This window comes from Camelina sativa, chromosome 5 (genome assembly GCF_000633955.1).
Source record: "Camelina sativa cultivar DH55 chromosome 5, Cs, whole genome shotgun sequence".
NCBI classification, from domain to species: Eukaryota; Viridiplantae; Streptophyta; class Magnoliopsida; order Brassicales; family Brassicaceae; genus Camelina; species Camelina sativa.
This window is the reverse complement of record NC_025689.1, coordinates 19,664,958-19,688,770: the sequence shown is the minus strand read 5'-3', so window position 1 is coordinate 19,688,770 and position 23,813 is coordinate 19,664,958. Positions and strand designations below refer to the sequence as shown.

At 46.4% G+C, this 23,813-nt stretch overlaps 1 protein-coding gene and 1 pseudogene across 1 annotated transcript; both read right to left on the bottom strand.

The window, feature by feature from the left end:
- LOC104789413 overlaps positions 1 to 11,361 on the bottom strand; it is a 15,080-nt pseudogene extending 3,719 nt beyond the window's left edge.
- LOC104789410 (receptor-like protein 12) lies at positions 12,806 to 23,521 on the bottom strand. Its single transcript, XM_010515111.2, has 7 exons — positions 23,150 to 23,521; positions 22,919 to 23,058; position 21,870; positions 13,988 to 14,005; positions 13,820 to 13,888; positions 13,617 to 13,691; positions 12,806 to 13,397 (listed from the first exon to the last, which is right to left on the bottom strand). Exons 1-7 carry the CDS (start codon positions 23,517 to 23,519, stop codon positions 13,393 to 13,395), a joined length of 678 nt encoding a protein of 225 aa, XP_010513413.2. The 5' UTR covers positions 23,520 to 23,521; the 3' UTR covers positions 12,806 to 13,392.

Here is a 23,813-nt window from a genome sequence, read left to right as displayed (position 1 = left end):
GTCGAACTGACCAATTTTGCTTCGACTATTTTGGGGAAACACCTCTTGTGTGCAACAAGGAAGCCGTCGGGGAGTTGTGCAGACAACTTTCGGTGTCTTCGGTCATGCAGCCGCCGCTCGAAGAACTGGAATTCAGAGATCAGTACGTCCTAGCCGCTCAGTCCACCCTTCAGGTTCGAATCGCATCGCCCTCCTTACATATATTCATATCGCACCTTTAGATTCTCACTTCGTTCTGGTTCGAAATGCAGACCGCCGCCTACATGTCTACACTCACTCTTATGTACGATAGGCGCGTCAAATCGATGACCTCGGCAGAAAACGAGTTCGATAAAATAAAGGAGTGCTTGGAGAATCTCTGAGAGGTGGATAAATTAAAGAGCGAGAGGATCAAGGAGTTGAAAGGTCTTCTTGCGAATAAGGAGCACGAATGCAAAAACCTGGAAAGGAGGGTTGCCGAGCTGGAATCGCAGGAGAAAGCTCTGGGGGAAGAGAAGGCCGAGCTGACGAGGCAGTTCGAGGATATTGGGGCAAAGCTCGAGTCAGAGATGAGACGACTTCGCCTAGATCGCCAAGCCAAGGTTGAGGGCACCACGAAGAAAGCCCAGCGCCGACTTGACAAGGTAAAGGATTACCTGCGTGAGCAAGAGATGGTCCGTCCGAAAGAGGATGTTCTCAACCAAGCGTACGGGTTTGAGGAGATCATGGATTATCTTCTGAAGAACGGTGCATCCATTCCTGACAATCTGATTGCTGAGATCAAGGAGAAACAAGAGATCGCTCGGACTGAGGTGGAAGCGTTAGACCTCCTAGAGTTCGGAGAAGGCGATCTCGACATGTCTCCAGACCAACTCGGCTTTGGACTGCTTCAATCTGGAACTACGGCTCTTGATTCCGTTCAACACCCGTACGGCTCCAATGCCGGGCTTTTCCGGGCCAATCTGTCTGACAACATCCCCTAGGAATGCGTTCTGTTCTCCTTTCTTTTTGTATTTTCCTTTTTACGACTTTGTGATATTGCTGCCTATTTCGCGACCGACTTCTGTTTTTCTTTTGGAAATTTCCCTTTTGCGCTTACACGGAATATCGCCTTTTTATTAGGATTAGTATAAATATGGTTGCCCCATGCTTGATTTTACCGTAACTTTGATGAAACAATTTCGAGATGCCGAGTTCTGTTGGCAGTACTGCTTCTTCAGTCGAGGTGAGGAGCGACGTCCCGACGTTCTCAAACTCGGAAGCCATCGAGCGAGGGATGCCCTTTTACCCGAACACCCGAGCTCCCTGGATGCTAATGTTTCGTGTAAGTCCAGAGAAGAGGCTGGAATTAGAGACCTTCCTTTCTCGCGTCGAAGAACGCCACTCCGAGTACCGCGGGCGATTAGCCGCAATAGAGCAGTCGCGAAGTGAACTGCTTTTCAAACTTAAGCTGCTCGAATCCCACCCAAGGTTCTGGATCGAAAATGGTCTGGACAGGGTGGCGGACATGCCGCAGTGCTTGATCGACTACTGCAATGAGTGCTATCAGTCGGAGAACTCGATTCCCAGTGAACCAAGTTTTTCTTTGAGCGGCGAGTTCATGCCCTCCAAGGTGAAGACGTTTTACACGAGCAGACGTGCCAACAACATTGAAGCTGCTGCTGCTCATGCCTTCGTTCGCCAGGTAACAAACCCTAGTTTTATCTATGCGGATTTATCATAACAAATCTTTATTGATCGACGACCTTGTGCGCAGATCGAATCCGTGCATCGCGAACAATGTCACAAGCTATATTATCACCGCATGAAGAAGAATGAAATCAATGACCGTCTGGCGGCATTGGACGCCGAGATCACCTCCTTAAGGGCGAAGAGAGGAAAAGCCGTTGCTCGTATGGACGAGGCCGAGCAAAAGATCAGGGCATTGGAGTCGCATCCTGCGGACTGGGAGAAAACGGGACTTCAACTCCTATGGCCCATGCCGAAGCGTCTTAAAGCTGATACTAGGAAGATTGCCGCCGGACTTGACCTGGATGGTTGACATGCTTTGGCGATCTGATCTTTTCGTTTTATTTCCTAATTCTCTGTCGTATTTGTCCTGTTCAAACAATTCGTCCTTGCAATAAAGTTTCTTTTTTTATTTTAATTGGAAATTAAAATGAGGCAAGACGTCTCCCGACTTACACTGAATAATCCTTATTGAGGGTAATTTAACCCGAGCGTTAATGCGCTTTAGCGAAGGGCGAAGTATAGGACTTCGGCTTACCTTCTTTGCTCCAGTTTGGAAGTCGAAAGGCGAAATTTAAAACTCTGGGTTCGGCTTATATCCGTCCAAACTGGAACTTACGAAACAATTCTAAAAGAATTCTCTGGGTTCGGCTTATCTCTCGTCAAGGAGTTATCGAGACAATTCTAGAAGAATTCTCTGGGCTCGATGTGCCTCGCGCCGGAGGCTTATGATCGGAACAATTCCGAAAGGAATTCTCTGTGTCCGATTTATCTCCTGATGGAGAGTAGGTCGATCACCTGGCCGAGATGTCGAGTAGTTTGGTTCCGAACTGAGTAGGTTTTTTTTTTTTTTTTTNTTTTTTTTTTTTTTTGCTCATTTCCGAGGCGTAACCGCTGCATTAAATACAGACGCGGTTTCACAATGCAATTTAATTGGTGGAAGAGTCTCGGGACGCAGCGCGTATCTTCCCACGATCTGATTGGTGCTAGATTTTTGGGACGCAACATTTATCTCCCCCTTTCCTCCTATAAATAGGTGAAGAGGAGGTTTGCTGAGCATCTCTCATCCAAACTTCAGAAAGATTAACTGCAAATTATGCCTACCATAACACGATCTGCATGGTTGAGGCGAGCTCGAGAGCTGACTGCTGGCGGAGTCAGTGGATTCGACCCGGAAGCGTCGAATATCGCCCTTCCCATAGAACAGGCAGTTTCGCTCCCATCCCACGAACTCGCCGTGGACATTGAGGAGGATCCCGTGCAAAGAGAGATTCACATCTATCGAGCCTGCTGTCAGCGGATGAGCTAGTATATCAAGGCGTTCCGTCTGAAATACGATCTCATCTACCAGCTCTGCCGCCTAGAAGGAACCATCTCGGTTCTTGACGAGCTCATCACCAGAGGCTTCTATCTGGCAAGTTGGCGCATGACCCGACTACTTGCCGATTGTGATCAATGTGAGGGGGAGGTCGCCAGGACCTTATTGCCCGACCTGCCGGAAGGTGACTACGAGCCGTTAGGCGAATCGGAGAATCTGCATGTTGCGGAAATCCTGATCTATAGGGGTCGTATAGAGAAGTTACGCCAATACATCCTTCACCTGGAGGCCACAGATCATCATTACCGGGAGAGTCATACCGTGGAGGGTCCATGCGCTTTTTGGAGGAAATGGCGGACAAGGGAGCAGAAGTGCCAGCATGTCGGCTAGAAGAGCTGAGGCGGGAGCGTCGACACTGGCGAGCATATCTGGAAGGTAGAGCCGTCGAGGAACCGTTGGAGTCTGACCTCTCGAGCTCTGTGCCTGTGGAGGGGGTCACACTTCGCATCTGCTTCCCGAGACTAGAAGACCTATTACTGCATTAGATCGTCATTTGTTCTTGCTTGTAGCCCTCCCTTTTTGTTTTTTGTTTTTTATGCACCGTCGTTCTAGGGCGATATGCCGATGTCGAATACTCTTTGTATGTGGTGAGATGGCAGTCATAAATTGAAATAACAAGTCCTTTCAGGATAAAAGAAATCTTATTGTTTTCCTAGCTTTGCCCTCGATATCTTGTAAAAGAAATCAAAGGCTGCCTACGTACCTGAAATTCGGGATCAAGCCAGTCGTAGTTCATAGTGTACATACTTTCAAAAACCGAGTTTAATCAAATGGTCTAGTAGTAGTATCGTTTGAGGTGAGCCGCGTTCCAAGAGTTTTTTATCCGCTTGCCTTCCATGGTGAGGAGCTCGTATACTCCGGGGCAAATTATCTTGGAGATGAGATACGGCCCTTCCCAGCGAGCACCGAGTTTGCCAGCGTTGGTCTCCTTTGTATTCTCGTACACCTCGCGCAACACCAGGTCGCCCTCATTAAATATGCGCTGGCGAACAGCTTTGTTGTAATACTTAGACGCGGCATTCTGGTAATTCTGGATCCAGATGAGAGCTTGATCGCGCAATTCTTCGGCGAAGTCAATGTTATCGAGCAGCATGCTGTCGTTGAGCTCGGAATCGTCGACCAGCATAGCGCGGCGTAATGTAGGCACTCCAGCTTCGGCTGGGGCCAGAGCCTCGATGCCGTATGCTAACGAAAATGGAGATTGCCCCGTAGCTCGTCGTGGGGTAGTCCGATAGGACCAAAGCACGCCGTCGAGTTGATCTGCCCACACCCCTTTCTTCAGTTCGAGACGTTTCTTCAACCCGTCTATGATGGTTTTGTTGGTTGCCTCGGCTTGGCCGTTTCCCTGAGGGTACCGGGGGGTCGAGGTATTCAAACGTATTCCCCACTTGCCTAAGCAGCGTCTAGTGATAAGAGAGGTGAACTGTGTTCCGTTGTCGGTGACGATCTCGTAAGGGAGCCCATGGCGGCAAATGATGTTCTTCCAGATGAAGTTGGTGACGTCCAGTGACTGTATTTTGTTGAACGAGTCTGCTTCCCCCCATTTGGTGAAATAATCAATCAGGACCAAGAGGAACTTCTTTGACCTTGATGGGGGTAGTGGGCCGACGAGATCCATCGCCCAACGTATGAAGGGATATGGCGCGGTGACGGTGTTTAGCAGCTCGGGAGGTACATGTTTCATCTGTCCGTGGTGTTGGGAAGGTTCGCATTTCGCCGAAAATGCCTCGCAATCAGCGACCATGGTAGGCCAGTAATGACCATCCTTCTTGATTTTCAACGCGAGTGCATGCCCTCCGGAATGGTTTCCACCATCACCCTCATGGACCTCCGTCATTATTCGTTCCGCTTCCTCTTGATCGACGCAGGTGAGAAGGACTCCGGACGAACTGCGTCGGAGGAGGTTGCCGCCCATCATGGCGTAGTGTGCGCATCGGGCCTTCAACCGGCGAGCTTGCCAGTGATCCTCCGGGACGCTGCCGTCCTCGATGTACTTCTTTATTTCGAGCTGCCAATCGTCTGGCGGTTGTATAACTCCCACCGGCTCCTGGACGGGTGGATCGACATCCATTGGGTCTACGGCGTCACTGATGGTGTACACCACGTCGGCGTGGTCGATGCTGGGAGCTTCGATACACTCAATTGGGATCGTTCGCCGCAGACTTATGTCGGAACAATTTGCCAGGGCGGCGAGAGCGTCTGCTGACGCGTTTTCTCTCCTCAGGACTTTGATTAGTTCAAACGAGGGGAACTGTGCGGAAAGATTCTGGAGTAACTGGCGATATGCCTCCATGCGCCCGTTCTTAGCGCCGTACTCCCCACTAAACTGGCTAACCACTAACTGGGAGTCGCAGAAAACTTGGATGCTAGTTACCCCCAGACCTTGAGCTAACCCTAGTCTGGCTAGGACGGCCTCTTACTCGGTTTCATTGTTTGATGCCCTGAAGCCGAGTTTTATTGCTTGCTCGAGGACTTCGCCCGTTGGAGATCAGAGTATAATTCCAACGCCAGATCCTTGGTTGGAAGAGGAGCCGTCGGTGAACAGCGTCCAGGGTACCTCCTTAGGTATGGTCTCTTCGAGGTCAGGGCATAGTTCGATAATGAAATCCGCTAGGACCTGTGACTTTAAGCTCGGGCGAGAACGATATTCGATATCGTACTCGCTTAGCTCGATTGCCCACTTTGCAATTCGCCCGGACTGAAGGGGGCTATGAAGGACCGTCCGGAGCGGCTGGTCGGTTAACACGACAATGGAGTGCGACTGGAAGTAAGGTCGTAGCTTCCGGGCGGCGACGATCAAGGCGAGAGCGAGTTTTTCCAAGGTTGGGTAACGTGTCTCCGCATCGTTGAGAGCCTTACTTGTGTAGAATATTGGTCGCCGGTCGCCGCGATCATCTCGGACTAGCACCCCGTTTACCGCCAAGCTGGAGACGGAGACGTAGAGGTATAGCGTTTCTCCTTCCTCGGGCTTTACGAGAACCGGCTGATTGGTCAGGTACTGCTTAAGCTGTCCGAAGGCAGCTTCACAGGCGTCGTCCCAATGAAAGACTTTATTGCCCCAAAGGAGCTGATAAAATGGGAGACACTTGTCCGTCAATCGGGCGATGAAACGGTTTAGCGCGGCAACTCGACCTGTTAAGCGCTGTACCTCTCGTTTGTTGGTTGGCGATGGGAGTCCCAGCACCGCTTCGATCTGTTTTGGGTTTGCCTTGATTCCGTGTTCTGTGACGATATATCCTAAGAATTCCCCTGAGGTAACCCCGAAAGTGCACTTGGTGGGATTTAACTTCATCTGGAATCGATCTAGGATGTCGAAGCATTCGGCGAGGTGCTGGATGTGTTGTTCTGCTATGAGGGATTTGACCATCATATCGTCAATGTAGACTTCCATCGTTTTTCCTAACAGGTCGGCGAACATCGTGTTGACCAGGCGTTGGTAGGTCGCCCCTGCGTTTTTCAGGCCGAATGGCATCACCTTGTAGCAGTAGGTTCCTCTATCCGTGATGAACGCGGTTTTCTCGCGATCGGCTGGGCTCATCGCGATCTGATTATATCCGGAGAACGCATCCATGAACGAGAGGAGTTGGTTACCTGCTGTGGCCTCCACGAGTCGGTCGATATGAGGTAACGGGAAGCAGTCTTTGGGACATGCCTTATTGAGGTCGGTGAAGTCAACGCAGACTCGCCATTTACCGTTCTTTTTCTTGACCACCACCGGATTGGCCAGCCAGTCGGGGTACTGTACTTCCATTATCTGATCGGCTTTCAGGAGTCGCTCGACTTCATCCTGCACCGCCTTTGCTCTCTCGGTACCGAGACGCCGTCGTTTCTGCCGAACTGGTTAGAAAGTGGGATCGATATTCAGTTTATGGCATGTGACTGACAGATCGATGCCTACCATATCTTTAGTGGACCAGGCGAATGTCGAGGATCGCGATCTCATAAACGCTACCAGCTCGGTCTTGAGTCTTTCGTCGAGTTCGGCCCCAATTCCAACCGTCCGTGAGGGGTCTGTTCCGTCGATGTTAACTTGTATGATTCAGCATCCTGTGGCCTTCAGCCGATCTCGTTCTGGTTTATGAGGATCGACGGAGTGATCCTTGCCCTGTAATTGCTATGCGTCGTCCTTCCGCCTTTGTTTTTTCTCGAGAATGGAACATGTCCTAGCCATCTTCTGGTCGCCATACAACATATAAATTCCTGCAGCCGTTGGGAATTTTAGGCAGAGATGATAGGTGGAAGGAACTGCCTTCATGAAGTAGATCCAGGGTGAGCCTAAGATGGCGTTGGAGATTGGTGGGGCAACTATGACCACGAACTTGGTCTTGCGTGTTATGCCACCAGTTTGGACTTGCAGTTTTACGTCGCCCATCAAGGTTTTGGCTACGCCATCGTACCCGGTCAGCGTTCTGCTTCCTAGTTTGATTTGCTCCGGCGCGACACCCATTTTCCCCAGTGTTTGCGAGAACAGGACGTTAACCGTGCTACCGGTGTCTACTAAGACACGTTCTACGTCGAACTCGCCCATCCTGACTTCTACCACTAGAGGGTCGTTATGAGGATGATGGATCCCCTTGGCGTCCTCCGCTGTGAACGCGATGGGGTTAGTGCTTAACGCTTCTTCTTCGGAACTCGCCTGGACGTTATAGATCTGACGCGCTTGTTTTTTCAGCGCTCAGACAGAATCCGGGCATTCGTCGGTCTGACCGATGATCATAGAGATACGACCCCGAGGTGCCGCCTGATCGCTCTGCTGTCCTTTTTGACGCTTGGATGGTGTTTGGGGGACTTCCACTGGCGCCGGAGTCTGCTGCTCGGCGGGGGGTGGTAGCTGCGGAGTGTTTGGTGTGCTATTGGGTTGGTAGGCGCCCTTCTGACCTCGGCCCGGTTTGGATCGGCCGAACCTTCCTCCTCGACCTCGTCCTCCGCGGCCGCCGCGAGAAGCTTTAGGTTGATACACAACTTTGATTTCGCCGGATAGGTACTTCTGATATAAGTAATTGGATAGGTGCTTGCACTCGGCTGTTGAGTGGCCGCCGAACATATGAAAATCGCAGTATAGCTCCTCTTGTGTATCGGAAGAGGCGATGTTCTGCCCTTCATCCTCGGATATCGTGTTGACCACTCCGCGCTTGGGGTCCCTCGGGTCGTGGTGCTTCCGAGGTTCCTGATAGGTTTTCCGACTCTTTTCTTTGGCCACGGCTGGGCGAGGAGGAGGGAGCTTATTGGCTCATTTCTCCTCGTCTTCCTCAACGTAAGCGACACGAGATCCTCGATAAAGGGCTTCGTCCAGGTCAGTGGCTTCCCTGATATTGAGATCCACGTGCAATCGGGAGCCGGGAATGAGTCCTTTCTTGAAGGCAGCGATTGCGAAGTCCTCAGCGACCGTTATAGTGGCGTACTTTTCCTTGAATCGGGTGAGGTACTTCCGAAGGGGTTCGTCGGGCTCTTGGATTATCTCCCATAGCTCGGCACTGGAAGCGTTGCGTTGTATGAACACCCGATAATTCCGTAGGAAGGCTGTCGACAGTTGTTCGAAACAGTCGATTGTGCCCGGGGGGATATGGGAAAACCATATCAGTGCATTTTCTACCAGACTGTCGACGAACAGTTGGCACTGGCCGGCATCTTTCTGCTCCTCGGTGAACCTAGCTTTGGAGATGGTTTCCATGAACGAGGTAAGATGCTTCATTGGATCCTTCGTTCCATCGTAAGTTGGAACTCTTATCTTTACGTTCGGAACGTAGGTTTCCAAGATGCGCTGGGTGAAAGGAGACTGCTGCGAGGCCTCGAACATTCTATCGATCTCAGGTGCCGAGCTGACAGCTCGGTGGAGGAGAGATCCCATAGCTTTGATCTTGAGGTGCATTTCTTCCAGCTCGGGGCAGGAAGGTGTGGCCGGATCTCTCTGAGAAGGTTGTCCCAACCGAGGCTGTGCCCCTGATGCGAGTGCTGATGGTACGTGCTAGTTCGGGAACCGGAAAGTCGAGGACGGCGGGTCGCTGAACAGGCGGCGGATTAGAGGCTCGTTCCTCCGAACCTCTTGTGATGGTACCTCATTTTGTTGACGTGGTGGGGGTGCGCTGCGCCCCATCGTCTCCAGCCATTGATTCGTTGCGGAGATCGCCTACAAGAGGTCTTTGGAGATCGTTCCGAACATGTGACGGAGATCGTCCATGGTGACGAACTGGGTTGGTTGGGCGATTCGCACGGGCGATCCCTGTCTTTCGACAGTTCCGTTGACTGGTGGCACCTCGTCGGTCTCCTGATCCCCGTGATGGCGTATCTCGACCTCCTCCACTCCGTCGGCAGGTGCTGCGGACTCATCTGCAGGGCTAGCCGAAGTGCAGCGAATACCCGTCCGCGCGTAGACGCGCGTGATGGGTGCAGCGACAGGTGGATCCGCGGCGACGTCCTGAGGGTTGGTTGCCCGGTTCGTTGGGTCATCTTGCTGTGGGGCGGTTGCGTTGGTGGCACCGTTGTTGGAGATTGAAGACATGGTTTTGGCTCTTGCTTCTTTGTGATAAGATCTAGAAGAGAAGTGTTTTTAGAACTTAGGTCCCCTCCTTCTAGTGCTAATTGTAGAAACTGAGGTTTCTCACAATGAATTTGTTTGGGAGAGAAACAAATTCAAGCACAATCTCTTAAAGAACTTGGATCAAAGTAGACAAGAAAAGGAGAAATGAAATCTCTTGAGAAACAAGTCAGGTTATGCTCAAGAACAAAGAGGAATTAGGGTTTTTTGTATTAAAAATTAGATGATCCTTACAATGAGAGGATTGCCCTCTATTTATAGGTATTCAAAGATCTATGGAAAATATTCGAATATATTAAATATATTGACTTTCCTAAAATCAGGCGAACTGATTAGGAAAGTCTTTCTCTTCTTACTAGGTCAGCCGCAGGGCGAGTTGAAGTGTCGGTTCGTCACCTCGGCAGTGGGCCTCTCGGTGTTATTGGGCCTTTAGGGATGAAGTCCAAACCCAGGTCGAGCTCCCGGTTTAGATGATCGGTTCTCTTAACGGGTTTAGATCAGTATGTTGGGGGTGTTAATTCCCGCACCAACAAATGTGCTTGGAATCGTCCCACTGAACTCATTGTCGTGGAGGTACAACAAACTCATATTCAGACCATTAAAATGCGACGACATATTCCCTGATAACTTATTCCTAGACAGGTCTAAAAGTTTAATGGTGGATATGTTAAAAATGGTTATTGGTAGAGTACCTTCCAAAAGATTATTCGACAGAGAAAGATAAAGTAACTCAGTCTCGCCAAACCAACTTGGAATGACACCTTGTAGATAGTTATTCGACATGTCTAGCACATACAATCTTTTTGAACGAAGCAATCCATCTGCGATCCTAGTAAACAGGTTGTTATTCACAAACAATATAGCCAACCTTCGAAGATTTGTTGGTTTTGGAAAAACTTGGCCACTAAATCTGTTCTATGAAAGCTTTAAAATAGCCAAAAAAGAACAACCAATGCAGAATTTATTTGGTAGCGTGCCAGAGAAGTTATTATGAGATAGATCCAAGAAGTCGATCATTTTCATCGCACCGAATGAAGATGGCAAACTCCCATGAAACCGTCGATCAAATTCTTTGGAAGCCGTCGATCAAATTTATTGGTTGATAAATCCAAAACCTGCAAGCTGTGCTTAACTAGTCTTGGCAGCTGAAGCATGCTGAGAGAGTTGTTCTGCAAAAGCAAAATCCGAAGTTTTGGATTTTTCTCCAAAAACCAAGAGGGAAATGATCCAGCCAACTTGTTGTTAGAGAGATTAATTACGCGCAAATCTTTCTGGTGTTGAAGAAAGCTTGGAAACTTTCCCAAGTTGCAATACTGTAATTCCATAACATTTAACTGGAACCTTGGTTGCCNGCGTTGCGTTGTATGAACACCCGATAATTCCGTAGGAAGGCTGTCGACAGTTGTTCGAAACAGTCGATTGTGCCCGGGGGGATATGGGAAAACCATATCAGTGCATTTTCTACCAGACTGTCGACGAACAGTTGGCACTGGCCGGCATCTTTCTGCTCCTCGGTGAACCTAGCTTTGGAGATGGTTTCCATGAACGAGGTAAGATGCTTCATTGGATCCTTCGTTCCATCGTAAGTTGGAACTCTTATCTTTACGTTCGGAACGTAGGTTTCCAAGATGCGCTGGGTGAAAGGAGACTGCTGCGAGGCCTCGAACATTCTATCGATCTCAGGTGCCGAGCTGACAGCTCGGTGGAGGAGAGATCCCATAGCTTTGATCTTGAGGTGCATTTCTTCCAGCTCGGGGCAGGAAGGTGTGGCCGGATCTCTCTGAGAAGGTTGTCCCAACCGAGGCTGTGCCCCTGATGCGAGTGCTGATGGTACGTGCTAGTTCGGGAACCGGAAAGTCGAGGACGGCGGGTCGCTGAACAGGCGGCGGATTAGAGGCTCGTTCCTCCGAACCTCTTGTGATGGTACCTCATTTTGTTGACGTGGTGGGGGTGCGCTGCGCCCCATCGTCTCCAGCCATTGATTCGTTGCGGAGATCGCCTACAAGAGGTCTTTGGAGATCGTTCCGAACATGTGACGGAGATCGTCCATGGTGACGAACTGGGTTGGTTGGGCGATTCGCACGGGCGATCCCTGTCTTTCGACAGTTCCGTTGACTGGTGGCACCTCGTCGGTCTCCTGATCCCCGTGATGGCGTATCTCGACCTCCTCCACTCCGTCGGCAGGTGCTGCGGACTCATCTGCAGGGCTAGCCGAAGTGCAGCGAATACCCGTCCGCGCGTAGACGCGCGTGATGGGTGCAGCGACAGGTGGATCCGCGGCGACGTCCTGAGGGTTGGTTGCCCGGTTCGTTGGGTCATCTTGCTGTGGGGCGGTTGCGTTGGTGGCACCGTTGTTGGAGATTGAAGACATGGTTTTGGCTCTTGCTTCTTTGTGATAAGATCTAGAAGAGAAGTGTTTTTAGAACTTAGGTCCCCTCCTTCTAGTGCTAATTGTAGAAACTGAGGTTTCTCACAATGAATTTGTTTGGGAGAGAAACAAATTCAAGCACAATCTCTTAAAGAACTTGGATCAAAGTAGACAAGAAAAGGAGAAATGAAATCTCTTGAGAAACAAGTCAGGTTATGCTCAAGAACAAAGAGGAATTAGGGTTTTTTGTATTAAAAATTAGATGATCCTTACAATGAGAGGATTGCCCTCTATTTATAGGTATTCAAAGATCTATGGAAAATATTCGAATATATTAAATATATTGACTTTCCTAAAATCAGGCGAACTGATTAGGAAAGTCTTTCTCTTCTTACTAGGTCAGCCGCAGGGCGAGTTGAAGTGTCGGTTCGTCACCTCGGCAGTGGGCCTCTCGGTGTTATTGGGCCTTTAGGGATGAAGTCCAAACCCAGGTCGAGCTCCCGGTTTAGATGATCGGTTCTCTTAACGGGTTTAGATCAGTATGTTGGGGGTGTTAATTCCCGCACCAACAAATGTGCTTGGAATCGTCCCACTGAACTCATTGTCGTGGAGGTACAACAAACTCATATTCAGACCATTAAAATGCGACGACATATTCCCTGATAACTTATTCCTAGACAGGTCTAAAAGTTTAATGGTGGATATGTTAAAAATGGTTATTGGTAGAGTACCTTCCAAAAGATTATTCGACAGAGAAAGATAAAGTAACTCAGTCTCGCCAAACCAACTTGGAATGACACCTTGTAGATAGTTATTCGACATGTCTAGCACATACAATCTTTTTGAACGAAGCAATCCATCTGCGATCCTAGTAAACAGGTTGTTATTCACAAACAATATAGCCAACCTTCGAAGATTTGTTGGTTTTGGAAAAACTTGGCCACTAAATCTGTTCTATGAAAGCTTTAAAATAGCCAAAAAAGAACAACCAATGCAGAATTTATTTGGTAGCGTGCCAGAGAAGTTATTATGAGATAGATCCAAGAAGTCGATCATTTTCATCGCACCGAATGAAGATGGCAAACTCCCATGAAACCGTCGATCAAATTCTTTGGAAGCCGTCGATCAAATTTATTGGTTGATAAATCCAAAACCTGCAAGCTGTGCTTAACTAGTCTTGGCAGCTGAAGCATGCTGAGAGAGTTGTTCTGCAAAAGCAAAATCCGAAGTTTTGGATTTTTCTCCAAAAACCAAGAGGGAAATGATCCAGCCAACTTGTTGTTAGAGAGATTAATTACGCGCAAATCTTTCTGGTGTTGAAGAAAGCTTGGAAACTTTCCCAAGTTGCAATACTGTAATTCCATAACATTTAACTGGAACCTTGGTTGCCAAGAAACTTGCGTTTTAACCTGCAGCAAACTAGATCTTGATGACAGTTTGAACACTTTAAGCTTGGAGAGGTTGGCAATTAACTCGAAAGAGAAGACGCCCTCAAACTCATTATTTGATAGAGATAAGTATTCGAGAGAATCAAGATTGCTGATAATAGATGGAAGTGTCCCATTGCATAAGACGACGAGATCATTTCCATTATATAAGGATAATAATAATTTAATTTACTAACATACCTTTCGTTTCCAATGATCCAGAAAATCTATTATTGCTCAAGTCCAAGCCTTGAAGGTTATGAAAATTTGCCAAGTCTGTGGTAAGGCAAAGTGATATGAAGAGAGATCAATTTAACAAGTGTGTCCAAGTGAATATTTTCGATCTATATATGAATAGAATAGGAGGTAAAGAATTTTTTTGCATTTTTGCTAGCTAGATTTACCTGGCACTGGGCCAACGAACGCGTTACTACTTAGATCCAACACTTCTAGATTTCTCAAGTTTTTTAGCTCTGATCCAGAAGTTTAAAACAAGTTTAAAGATCACAAAGTACGTACTACTCTCTAGAGTTTGATATTGAGCTCTATAAAAACCGGAAAGTGGGGCATACCTGTCACTGGGAACGTACCTTCTGAAAGTGCATCAGAGCTCTGAAGGTGACAGGAGCTTGTGAAGTGTCTCAGAGTGCTGATATGCTGACGTGGCAGGTGGGCTGACGTGGAAGAAGATTATAGAAGTCGTGATAAGAAGCATGAGAAGGAAGGAAGAAGAAGATCAAGATATATGCGAAGATATTGAGGGTATATTTGATCGAGAGAGTTAAGGGAGGATATTTCTTAGGATACGGAATATTTCCTTTTAGTTAGGGATTCACAAAGATCTAGGTTAGAGATCGTGTGTGAAGGGTTTAAAGAGACGAGGGCTAGCCGCAAAAAGAGTTAGCACTCGTGGATAAAAGTTGTGAGATTTTGTAAGCCTTCAAACAATCAGAAAAGCTTTGAAGGTGAGTGTGTTCATTTTACTCTTTTAGATCTACACAGTGTGTTGTGATAGATAGGCAAGAGAGTAGGCTTAGATTCATAACTTGTAAAAGGGAGTTTTTATAAGTTTGAATAAAAGCGTTTGCTTGGCGCGTTTCCAAGCAGTTTGAGTGATTTGTTGTCATCTATACCTTTACAATTGGTATCAGAGCAAGCACCTGATAAAAAGTTCTGATATCCTTTTTCAACAGGTGAGATCTTGCGGCAAGGGTATGGAGAAATCACTGGATTTTGTTGCGGTTCAATCACCATTGAAACTCGATCCTGAGTGCTTTGGTTTTTGGAAAGTGTCAATCAAGCAAGCCATCTCGAGCATCGACATGGAAGCTTGGTTTGCGGTGGAAGATGGTTGGTCACATCCAACGGAAAAAAATGAGAAGGGAGACATGGTGCCTAAGCACAGGAAGAAATGGACAGCCGAAGAAAAAGCGGAGTCCAAACATAACTCACAGGCTCTGTCAGTTATCTTCAAGTCGCTGCCTAGGGACATTTTCAATCAATTTCAAGGGTGTGAAGCTGCCAAGGAAGCATGGGACATTCTGGTAGTCACGTTTGAAGGCACAAGTAGGGTCAAACGTACAAGGCTGGACAATCTCGCTTCAGATTTTGAAAACTTGCACATGACAGAAACTGAGTCAGTTGCTGATTACAGCAGTCGTCTGAGTGGTATTGCACAAGAAGCTGTAGTGTTGGGTAAATGCTACAAGGACAAGAAGCTGGTGAAGAAATTCCTTAGGAGTCTGCCGGATAAGTTTCAACCACACAGGTCTGCTATTGATGTTTCACTGAATTCTGATGAGCTCAAGTACAATCAAGTGGTTGGGATGATGCAGGCATTTGAGATACAGCTGAAGAAGAAGGAAAAGATAAATGAGAAATCATTTGCCCTTAAAGCCATTGAGGAACAGAAGATTGCAGAGTCTCAGGAAGTTGCAGATGAAGAAAAAGTTGGCTTGTTGGTTAAGAAATACTTTCGCAAGATGGAAAGAGGTCAGCGGAAGGGAACATCATCGGTCTTGAAATCCAATACTGATAAGGAGATCAGGAAGGGTGACAAGCAAGAACGACAGTGTGCTGAATGTGAGGGTTTTGGGCATTACAAGTCTGAATGTCCAAACAACAAACGAAAGAATTCTTTGCAATGCTATGGATGTAAGGGCTACGGTCACACTAAGTTTGATTGTCCTTCACGAGAAAACAAGCAGAAGTCCTACATCACTTGGAGCGAAAGCGACTCAGATGAAGAGGTCAGCAAAGGAGAGGTGCTTAACAGCTTCCTGGCACTGCTTGGTGTCATTGAGGAAGATGAAGAAGATGATGTGGTGCTGGAAACCAAGGACGTAGATGAGAAGGTGAATTCTGATTCAGATGGAGAAGAGGCTGATTTGTCAGTAGAAGATCAGATAGAGCTTCTCATCAAGACGGTGGTTCAGAAGACTCAAGACAACACACAGTTAACTTCTGAGAGAGATACTCTACAGCTTCATGTGGCAATGATCTCTAAAGAATTAAGTGACGAAAAGGCAAAGACTTTGCGACTTGAGAAGCAGTTAGATGAACAGCTGAAGAATATCAGGATGCTGAATAAAGGAACCAAAGATCTGGATACACTGCTTAGCACTGGAAGATCCAGCAATCTGAAATGGGGTCTGGGTTACCAAGCAACAAACACCAACCCAACCACTCAATTTGTCAAAGGAGTGGAGTCTGAACCAGAGCTGAAGGAGAGGAAGTTCTCTCAAACGACTAGAATGTATGATCAGGTTCCTGTGAATCCGAATTCAAGAAACCTNCTTGTGTGGCAAGATTCAGTCAAAAAGGGGGAGATTGAAAGTGCATCAGAGCTCTGAAGGTGACAGGAGCTTGTGAAGTGTCTCAGAGTGCTGATATGCTGACGTGGCAGGTGGGCTGACGTGGAAGAAGATTATAGAAGTCGTGATAAGAAGCANTAACTCACTACAAAGCCCAATGTTATCAGTTCCAGAATCGTGTGTCTAATCTTATGCATCGTGGTGAGTTTTATCCAGCTGTAAGAAGAAACACACAGGGGTATGTCAGGAAAGATGATCTCTACTGTCATGTGGCTTTCACAGCAGAAAAAACAGAGGTTGATCAGGCCAAGTGGTATTTTGACAGTGGATGCTCAAGGCATATGACTGGTGCCCGTGATAATCTATCACATCTAGAAGGCGTTGCTGGAGGAAGAGTTAATTTTGGTGATGGAGGAAAGGGTACGATTCGAGGAAAAGGCACAACTGGTGGTGATTCTCAACCACGTCTTAAGGATGTCTTCTTGGTTGAAGGGTTGAAGGCAAATCTGATAAGTATCAGCCAGTTGTGTGATGAAGGTCTGGATGTCACATTCACCAAGAAGGAGTGCAAGGCTGTGGATCAACAAGGGTCAGTACGACTTAGAGGCAGGAGATCTGGTAACAACTGTTACATGTGGAAATCATCAATACAGTGCCTTAACACGACTGCTGAGTTGGATACAGAACTGTGGCACCAGAAGCTTGGTCATCTCAACATTCGCACAATGATGAAATTGGCTAATCAAGAGGTTGTGCGTGGAATTCCTAAGCTGAAAGGTGATCCACATTTCATATGTGGCCCTTGCAACAAAGGCAAGCAAGTCAAGACGTCTCATGGGCCTGTGACAGATGTTCGCACTAGTCACGCACTCCAGTTGGTACATATGGATCTGATGGGTCCAATTCAAGTTCAGAGCATTTCTGGGCAACGGTTCATCTTTGTCATGGTGGACGATTTCACTCGCTACACCTGGGTGTGATTTCTTAGAGAAAAAGCTGATNAACTGAGTCAGTTGCTGATTACAGCAGTCGTCTGAGTGGTATTGCACAAGAAGCTGTAGTGTTGGGTAAATGCTACAAGGACAAGAAGCTGGTGAAGAAATTCCTTNGAATGCTTTCGCATTCTTGCCCTGCAGATTAAAAGTGAAAAATGTTCCAATCAAACTATTAGGAGTGATCATGGAGGAGAGTTTCAGAATGACAAGTTTGATCAATTCTGCGGAAATCAGGGCATTGTTCATCAGTACTCTGCTTCGAGAACCCCAGAGCAGAATGGTGTTGTTGAATGAAAGAACAGAACACTGCAAGAGATGGCGAGAGCTATGCTGCATGGGAATCAAGTGCCACATCGGTTTTGGGATGAAGCAGTCAACACTGCTTGCTACATTATCAATCGTGTGTATGTCCGACCAAGGACCAGCAAGACTCCCTATGAGTTATGGAAAGGAAAGTCCCCAACTGTAAGCTACTTTCATGTGTTTGGCTGTCTATGCTACATTCTGAATGACAAGGATCAGTTGGGTAAATTTGACTCAAAGAGTGATGAAGGGATCTTTCTTGGTTACTCCGGACACAGCACTGCCTTTCGTGTCTACAACAAACGCACAAGATCGGTTCAGGAAACGGTAAATGTTGTTTTTGATGATACTTCGTTTCCACGAGTTGGTATGGTGCCTGTTCTCTCTGACAAGGATCTGGTAACTGATGATGAGAAGTCTGAGCAAGTCTCTGGGAGTCTCAGTGATCATGCCAGCGCTGGACTGTCAACAGACGAGCTTCCTCCATCTTCTCAGGTTCATCGGAATCACTCCTCAGGCAATGTTATCGGTGCGATTCAGGGGGGTAGAGTTACCAGGGGCAAACAGATTGACTTTGCTCAACTGGCTGGAAGGAAACAGAAGACTGTAGTTCTAGACACTGTCTCTCAGTACTCTGAGATCGTTCAATTTGCCTGTTTTGTTTCCACTATGGAACCAAAGAACCACAAAGAGGCTCTTCGAGATGAGTTATGGGTTGCTGCAATGCAAGCTGAGCTGGAACAATTTGAGCGCAGCAATGTGTGGGAACTCACTAAACGGCCAGCTGATGTCAATATAGTGGGAACGAAGTGGATCTTTAAGAATAAGAGTGATGCCAGTGGATGCATTGTGAGAAATAAAGCAAGACTTGTGGCTCAAGGTTACTCTCAAGTCGAAGGAGTTGACTTTGATGAAACCTTTGCTCCGGTGGCGAGGCTAGAATCCATCAGGTTCATGTTTGGTATGTCATGTGCTCTCAAGTTTACATTACATCAGATGGATGTTAAAAGTGCATTTCTGAATGGGATTTTACAAGAAGAAGTGTTTGTGGAACAACCAAAAGGCTTTGAGAATCCACAACACCCTGAGCATGTGTACCGTCTGAAGAAAGCACTATATGGTCTCAAGCAGGCTCCAAGAGCATGGTATGAGAGGTTAACTACGTTTCTTCTGGATCAAGGATATGTTCGTGGAAGTGTAGACAAGACACTGTTTGTTCTCAACAGCAACAGTGCCTTGATGTTTGTTCAGATCTATGTGGACGACATTATCTTTGGTTCTACCTGTCAGTCTCTGGTGCAAAGGTTTGTGAAAAACATGTCACAGGAGTTTGAGATGAGTATGGTGGGAGAGCTGAAATATTTCCTGGGTCTGCAAGTAGAACAATCAGCTGATGGGATCTTTGTTTCTCAAAGCACCTATGCCAAAGAATTGGTACAGCGGTTTGGTTTAGGGAAGAGTAAAGAAGCTAATGTACCTATGAGAGTCAATGACAAGCTTTCAAAAGATGAGGAAGGAGAGGATGTGGATGAACGACTATATAGAGGTATGATTGGGAGCTTGCTCTACCTGACAGCGAGCAGGCCTGACATTTGTCTGTCAGTAGGGATATGCGCACGGTACCAGGCCAAGCCCAAGATGTCTCACTTACTAGCAGTCAAGAAGATCATCAAATACATCAAGGGGACAGTGAACTTTGGTATTTTCTTCACCAAGGATACCAACACCAGTCTGAGCGGATACTGCGATGCTGATTGGGCAGGTTCTGTGGATGATCGACGAAGTACAAGTGGAGGATGCTTCTTTATGGGCAACAACCTAATTTCATGGCATAGCAAGAAGCAGAACAGTGTCTCACTGTCAACCACTGAGGCAGAATATATTGCCTTGGGCAGCTGTTGTACATAGCTCCTGTGGATGCGTCAAATGTCCTCTGACTATGGTATGGATTCTGACATTTTGTTAATTCATTGTGATAATTTGAGTGCTATAAACATCTCTAAGAATCCTGTCCAGCATTCTAGAACAAAACACATAGATATTAGACACCACTTTGTTCGTGAACTTGTTGAGGCGAAACTGATTGAGATAGACCATGTGAGCACTGATTTTCAACTGGCTGATTTGTTTACTAAGCCTCTGGACTTCAACAGATTCATAAATCTGAGAAAGTCCATTGGTGTCTGTGAATTCTAACTATTTCTCTGAGTTGTGTTGGTCTAAGGCAGGAACTGGAGCTAGAACAGATCATAGAAATCCTGGAATATATAGAAGATCAACATCTGAAAGAGTGTGGGAAATAGCTGCCTGTCATGCCGGTCTGTCCGTCCTGCTAAACGTTGTCATGATTAAGGAGGTCAAAGAGCTGTGAAGAGATATGCACAGTCATTCGAAGGTTTAATAACCTAAGAAATGATGAGTTCCGAATCAGTGGCTGACACAATCAAATGATGTCACTGAAGCTCAAAATGCTGAAGCAGTCATCATAAGGCTGTTTGGAGAAAAAAAAGTATATATATATATATATATATATATTTTGTGCTCTTCAAAGAGATGAACTCCAGCTGCCTTAACATGTTGGGATGGACTGGAGACTAAAGGCATGTCAGTGTGAAAGACTACCCACATGCAACAGTCCTCTGATCTTCGACAATTCAAGAGGTTGTGATAGTTTCTAGTAAAGGTTCTGAACAAGTGGCTGGTACGACAAAGGTCTGGTTAGTGTTCTGTCTTCTGCACTGTTTAATTTTTTAAAGAAAAAAAAAAAAAATTATTTAATGCTCATCTGTGTTTAATTCTCGTTCAAGGTCCCTCAGAATCTGTCATTAGTGGCTGTGTGTATCTGTGTGTTTGATTCATGAATCTGTTAATTTGGATTGAAAAAGAGGAAGAATGAGATTTATTAATGCATTAATATTAATTGTGATTGGTTGAATTAACGACTGAATGCAGTCAAATGAGGAAATAGATTCAGTGTACACTGATGCCTAATTAAGTGGTTTCAGGAAATCTTTAATGTTTTGGGCCGAGTTTGTGCAGCCCATTGAGACTCACGGAGGTGTATAAAAAGGAGCAGCTAGGGTTTTGGCGTTTTCCTCATCACCTTTGCGATTTCAATCCTGTGTCGATTAATCTTCTGCTCAAATCTCTCTCTTCTCCGTTCGATCAACGCTCTATCAACCATGAAGTCCATCTTTAGTGGTTTCCACTATGACTCCAGCTCAGATGAGGAGCTTCACACTCCACCGTCTTCATTGCCTCCGCCCACTCCACATGCTCCTATCGATCCCGCGACTGCCATGGTGGTTTACCAGCCTCGGGAGGAGTCTGTCACTGCATCACCGACTCGGGTGGATCAAGTTCCCTCGCCTTCTCACGGGAACCAAGAGACCTGCGACTCCTCGTCTTCTCCGCCGAGAGAGGTGACTTCTCGATTTCCGGTGGTAGATCTTACCGGTGATGTGCCTGTACCTGTCCTGCCGTCTCAAGGAGTCTCATACCGTTTACGCAAAAGACAACCGCCTGCTGATCTAGACAGTCGTGACTCCAAACGCCCATCTCTCCACAAAGATAAGGGCACATCCACCACATCCCGAGGAGCCTCGTCAAACGATTTTGATGCCAGACGGTTCATCTCCTCAGAAGCTGTTCGACGATATGGGTTCTTTGCCTCTCAAACGCTTGCTCCCGAGGTTTGTTATCCACTCGATGCTGCAGACAAGACTAGAGAGTTCATAGACAACGCTGGGCTGCTTAAAACCGTTACTCAGATTGGCTCGTACGACTCGGAGGTGGTCTATGAATTCTGGGCGAATCTTCCAACGGTCAAGATTGAGGGGGAGTCTGTCGACGTGCTCGTCCGAGACTGGGTCTATGAGTTCTCTCCAAGCCGTATCAATGCCCTGTTTGGTCTGAAGTCTGTGGATGTGCGCGAACAGAGATTGCAGACGGCTGCAATTCTGGAGGAGGATATGGCTCTGTTTCTCTCTGATGGAAGAGTCAAATCCTGCAAGCAGCTGGTGTCTACTGCAATTAAGAACCCGGTGATCAAGGATCTGCATCGGATCTGCTGTAGCAACTGGTCTCCCACGGTGAACACGGGGTACATCTCGACGAATAGGGCTCTGGTGATCTACATGATCATGCATGGGATTTCGTTTGATTTTGGACGGATGATCTACGACCAGATCATTCAACTAGGGTTACAAGCTCAGTCTGGCTTCCGGTTGCCGTTTCCCAGCCTCATCTATCAATTGCTGACTGCTCAGAGACCTGTTCCGAGTTTGTCGTCAAAAGATGCAAAGAAGGCAAAGGGGAAGAAGACATCATCCGTCCCTGTTGACCCTGTTTCTCCAAAAGGGTCATCTGCAGAGCGCAAAGCCATCCGGTTGGCAATTAAGATCCTGCAAGATGCTTTGGACGCTGGTAAGTAGTTTCTCACTTTGCGATTCGTTCCAATTTCTGGTTTAGTTTCTTGGTATTTTTGACTAAACTGTGCCAAACAAGCAGGGGGAGATGAGTCTGTTTCAGAGGCCTGAGGGGGAGATTAAGCTATGGGGGAGCAGTTGTTGTTGTTGCTCACTGTTTTTGTTGATTTTATGTGTTTCTCCCCTGTTTAAAACTTGAGGCTTGTTTTATTTTGTTTCTGTTTTGGCTATTTTGTTTCTGTTTTGGCTTTGAACAATTTATTTTTACAAGTCTTTATCGGTTAACCGTCTTGAGTTGATTGCTGGAATATTCTGCTAGTACGGTTGTGTTTTTTGTCTTGGCTGTGTTGTCTGTGTATTTTCAGGGTTGATACTGCAGTTGCTTTTGTGGCAAGATTCAGTCAAAAAGGGGGAGATTGAAAGCGCATCAGAGCTCTGAAGGTGACAGGAGCTTGTGAAGTGTCTCAGAGTGCTGATATGCTGACGTGGCAGGTGGGCTGACGTGGAAGAAGATTATGGAAGTCGTGATAAGAAGCGTGAGAAGGAAGGAAGAAGAAGATCAAGATATATGCGAAGATATTGAGGGTATATTTGATCGAGAGAGTTAAGGGAGGATATTTCTTAGGATAAGGAATATTTCCTTTTAGTTAGGGATTCACAAAGATCTAGGTTAGAGATCGTGTGTGAAGGGTTTAAAGAGACGAGGGCTAGCCGCAAAAAGAGTTAGCACTCGTGGATAAAAGTTGTGAGATTTTGTAAGCCTTCAAACAATCAGAAAAGCTTTGAAGGTGAGTGTGTTCATTTTACTCTTTTAGATCTACACAGTGTGTTGTGATAGATAGGCAAGAGAGTAGGCTTAGATTCATAACTTGTAAAAGGAAGTTTTTATAAGTTTGAATAAAAGCGTTTGCTTGGTGCGTTTCCAAGCAGTTTGAGTGATTTCTTGTCCTATATACCTTTACAACTTCCATATAATTCCCACGAAGTATTAAAGTTCTAAGCGAAAAAGCTGTATTTAGAAAAGGTAAAATACTAATATTGACGCCGCTGTTTTTACTGAAATCGAAGATCTTAAGATTTTTCAATCTCCCGAGGCTTTTATAACCTGCAAATCGAAACCAATGATATATGTGACTAGAGAATGAACTTTTTCGGATGGAAAATATGATAAGAAATGGAAGTAAATGATAATATACCATAGATATCATCGAACCAGCCTTGGCAGTACCCGAGACCACGTAAATTTAGAGTTTGTAATTCTTCAAAGGGATAGAACACGGAAAGATTTAGTAGGGGAGGAGCGTCGTATGTATCACTCAAGACGAGGCTGATCACACGCTTGCTTTTAAGATCACACTTGACTCTTTTCCATCTGCAACAATCGCTGTCTGTGTCATTAGGCCAATCATACGGATTCATGGTGTTGTTGAGATAGGCCTTGAGCTCTAGCAATCCTTTCCTTTCGCTTTCAATGCAACGGCTATACCCATTCACGCGCAGTGATACCATCATCATCATCATCATCAATACCATCACCGTGACACATGATGGAGAGAACATCAACATTGAGTAGTTCTAATTTGACATTACAACTCTTCCCGAGTTTTCTTTTTGTTTTTAATAAAAGAACTCTTCCCAAGATTTTAGATTATTATCAAGTTGACAAAGAATAATATTGATAGTATTATCCGCGGAGACTTTTGGTTTTGGCGGAAGACTTTGACTTTACTGAATAATCTTGGCTCAAGAAGCCCTGACGGCCCGAAACTCAAAATTCACTCAAGTCTTTACACCCTAAAAAAGATACAGCATCTTTTTTAGTCTCCTCTTTCCCAACGTTTCATTGCTGATTATCAATCT

Excerpts from the sequence above, each read along its gene's own strand:
- LOC104789410 (XM_010515111.2), bottom strand. The coding sequence starts at position 23,519 with ATGTTGATGTTCTCTCCATCATGTGTCACGGTGATGGTATTGATGATG. Across the intron at positions 23,059-23,149 it reads CTGGTTCGATGATATCTATG|GTTATAAAAGCCTCGGGAGA; the intron begins GTATATTATCAT and ends TTCGATTTGCAG. Across the intron at positions 13,692-13,819 it reads GTTCGTTGGCCCAGTGCCAG|ACTTGGCAAATTTTCATAAC; the intron begins GTAAATCTAGCT and ends GCCTTACCACAG.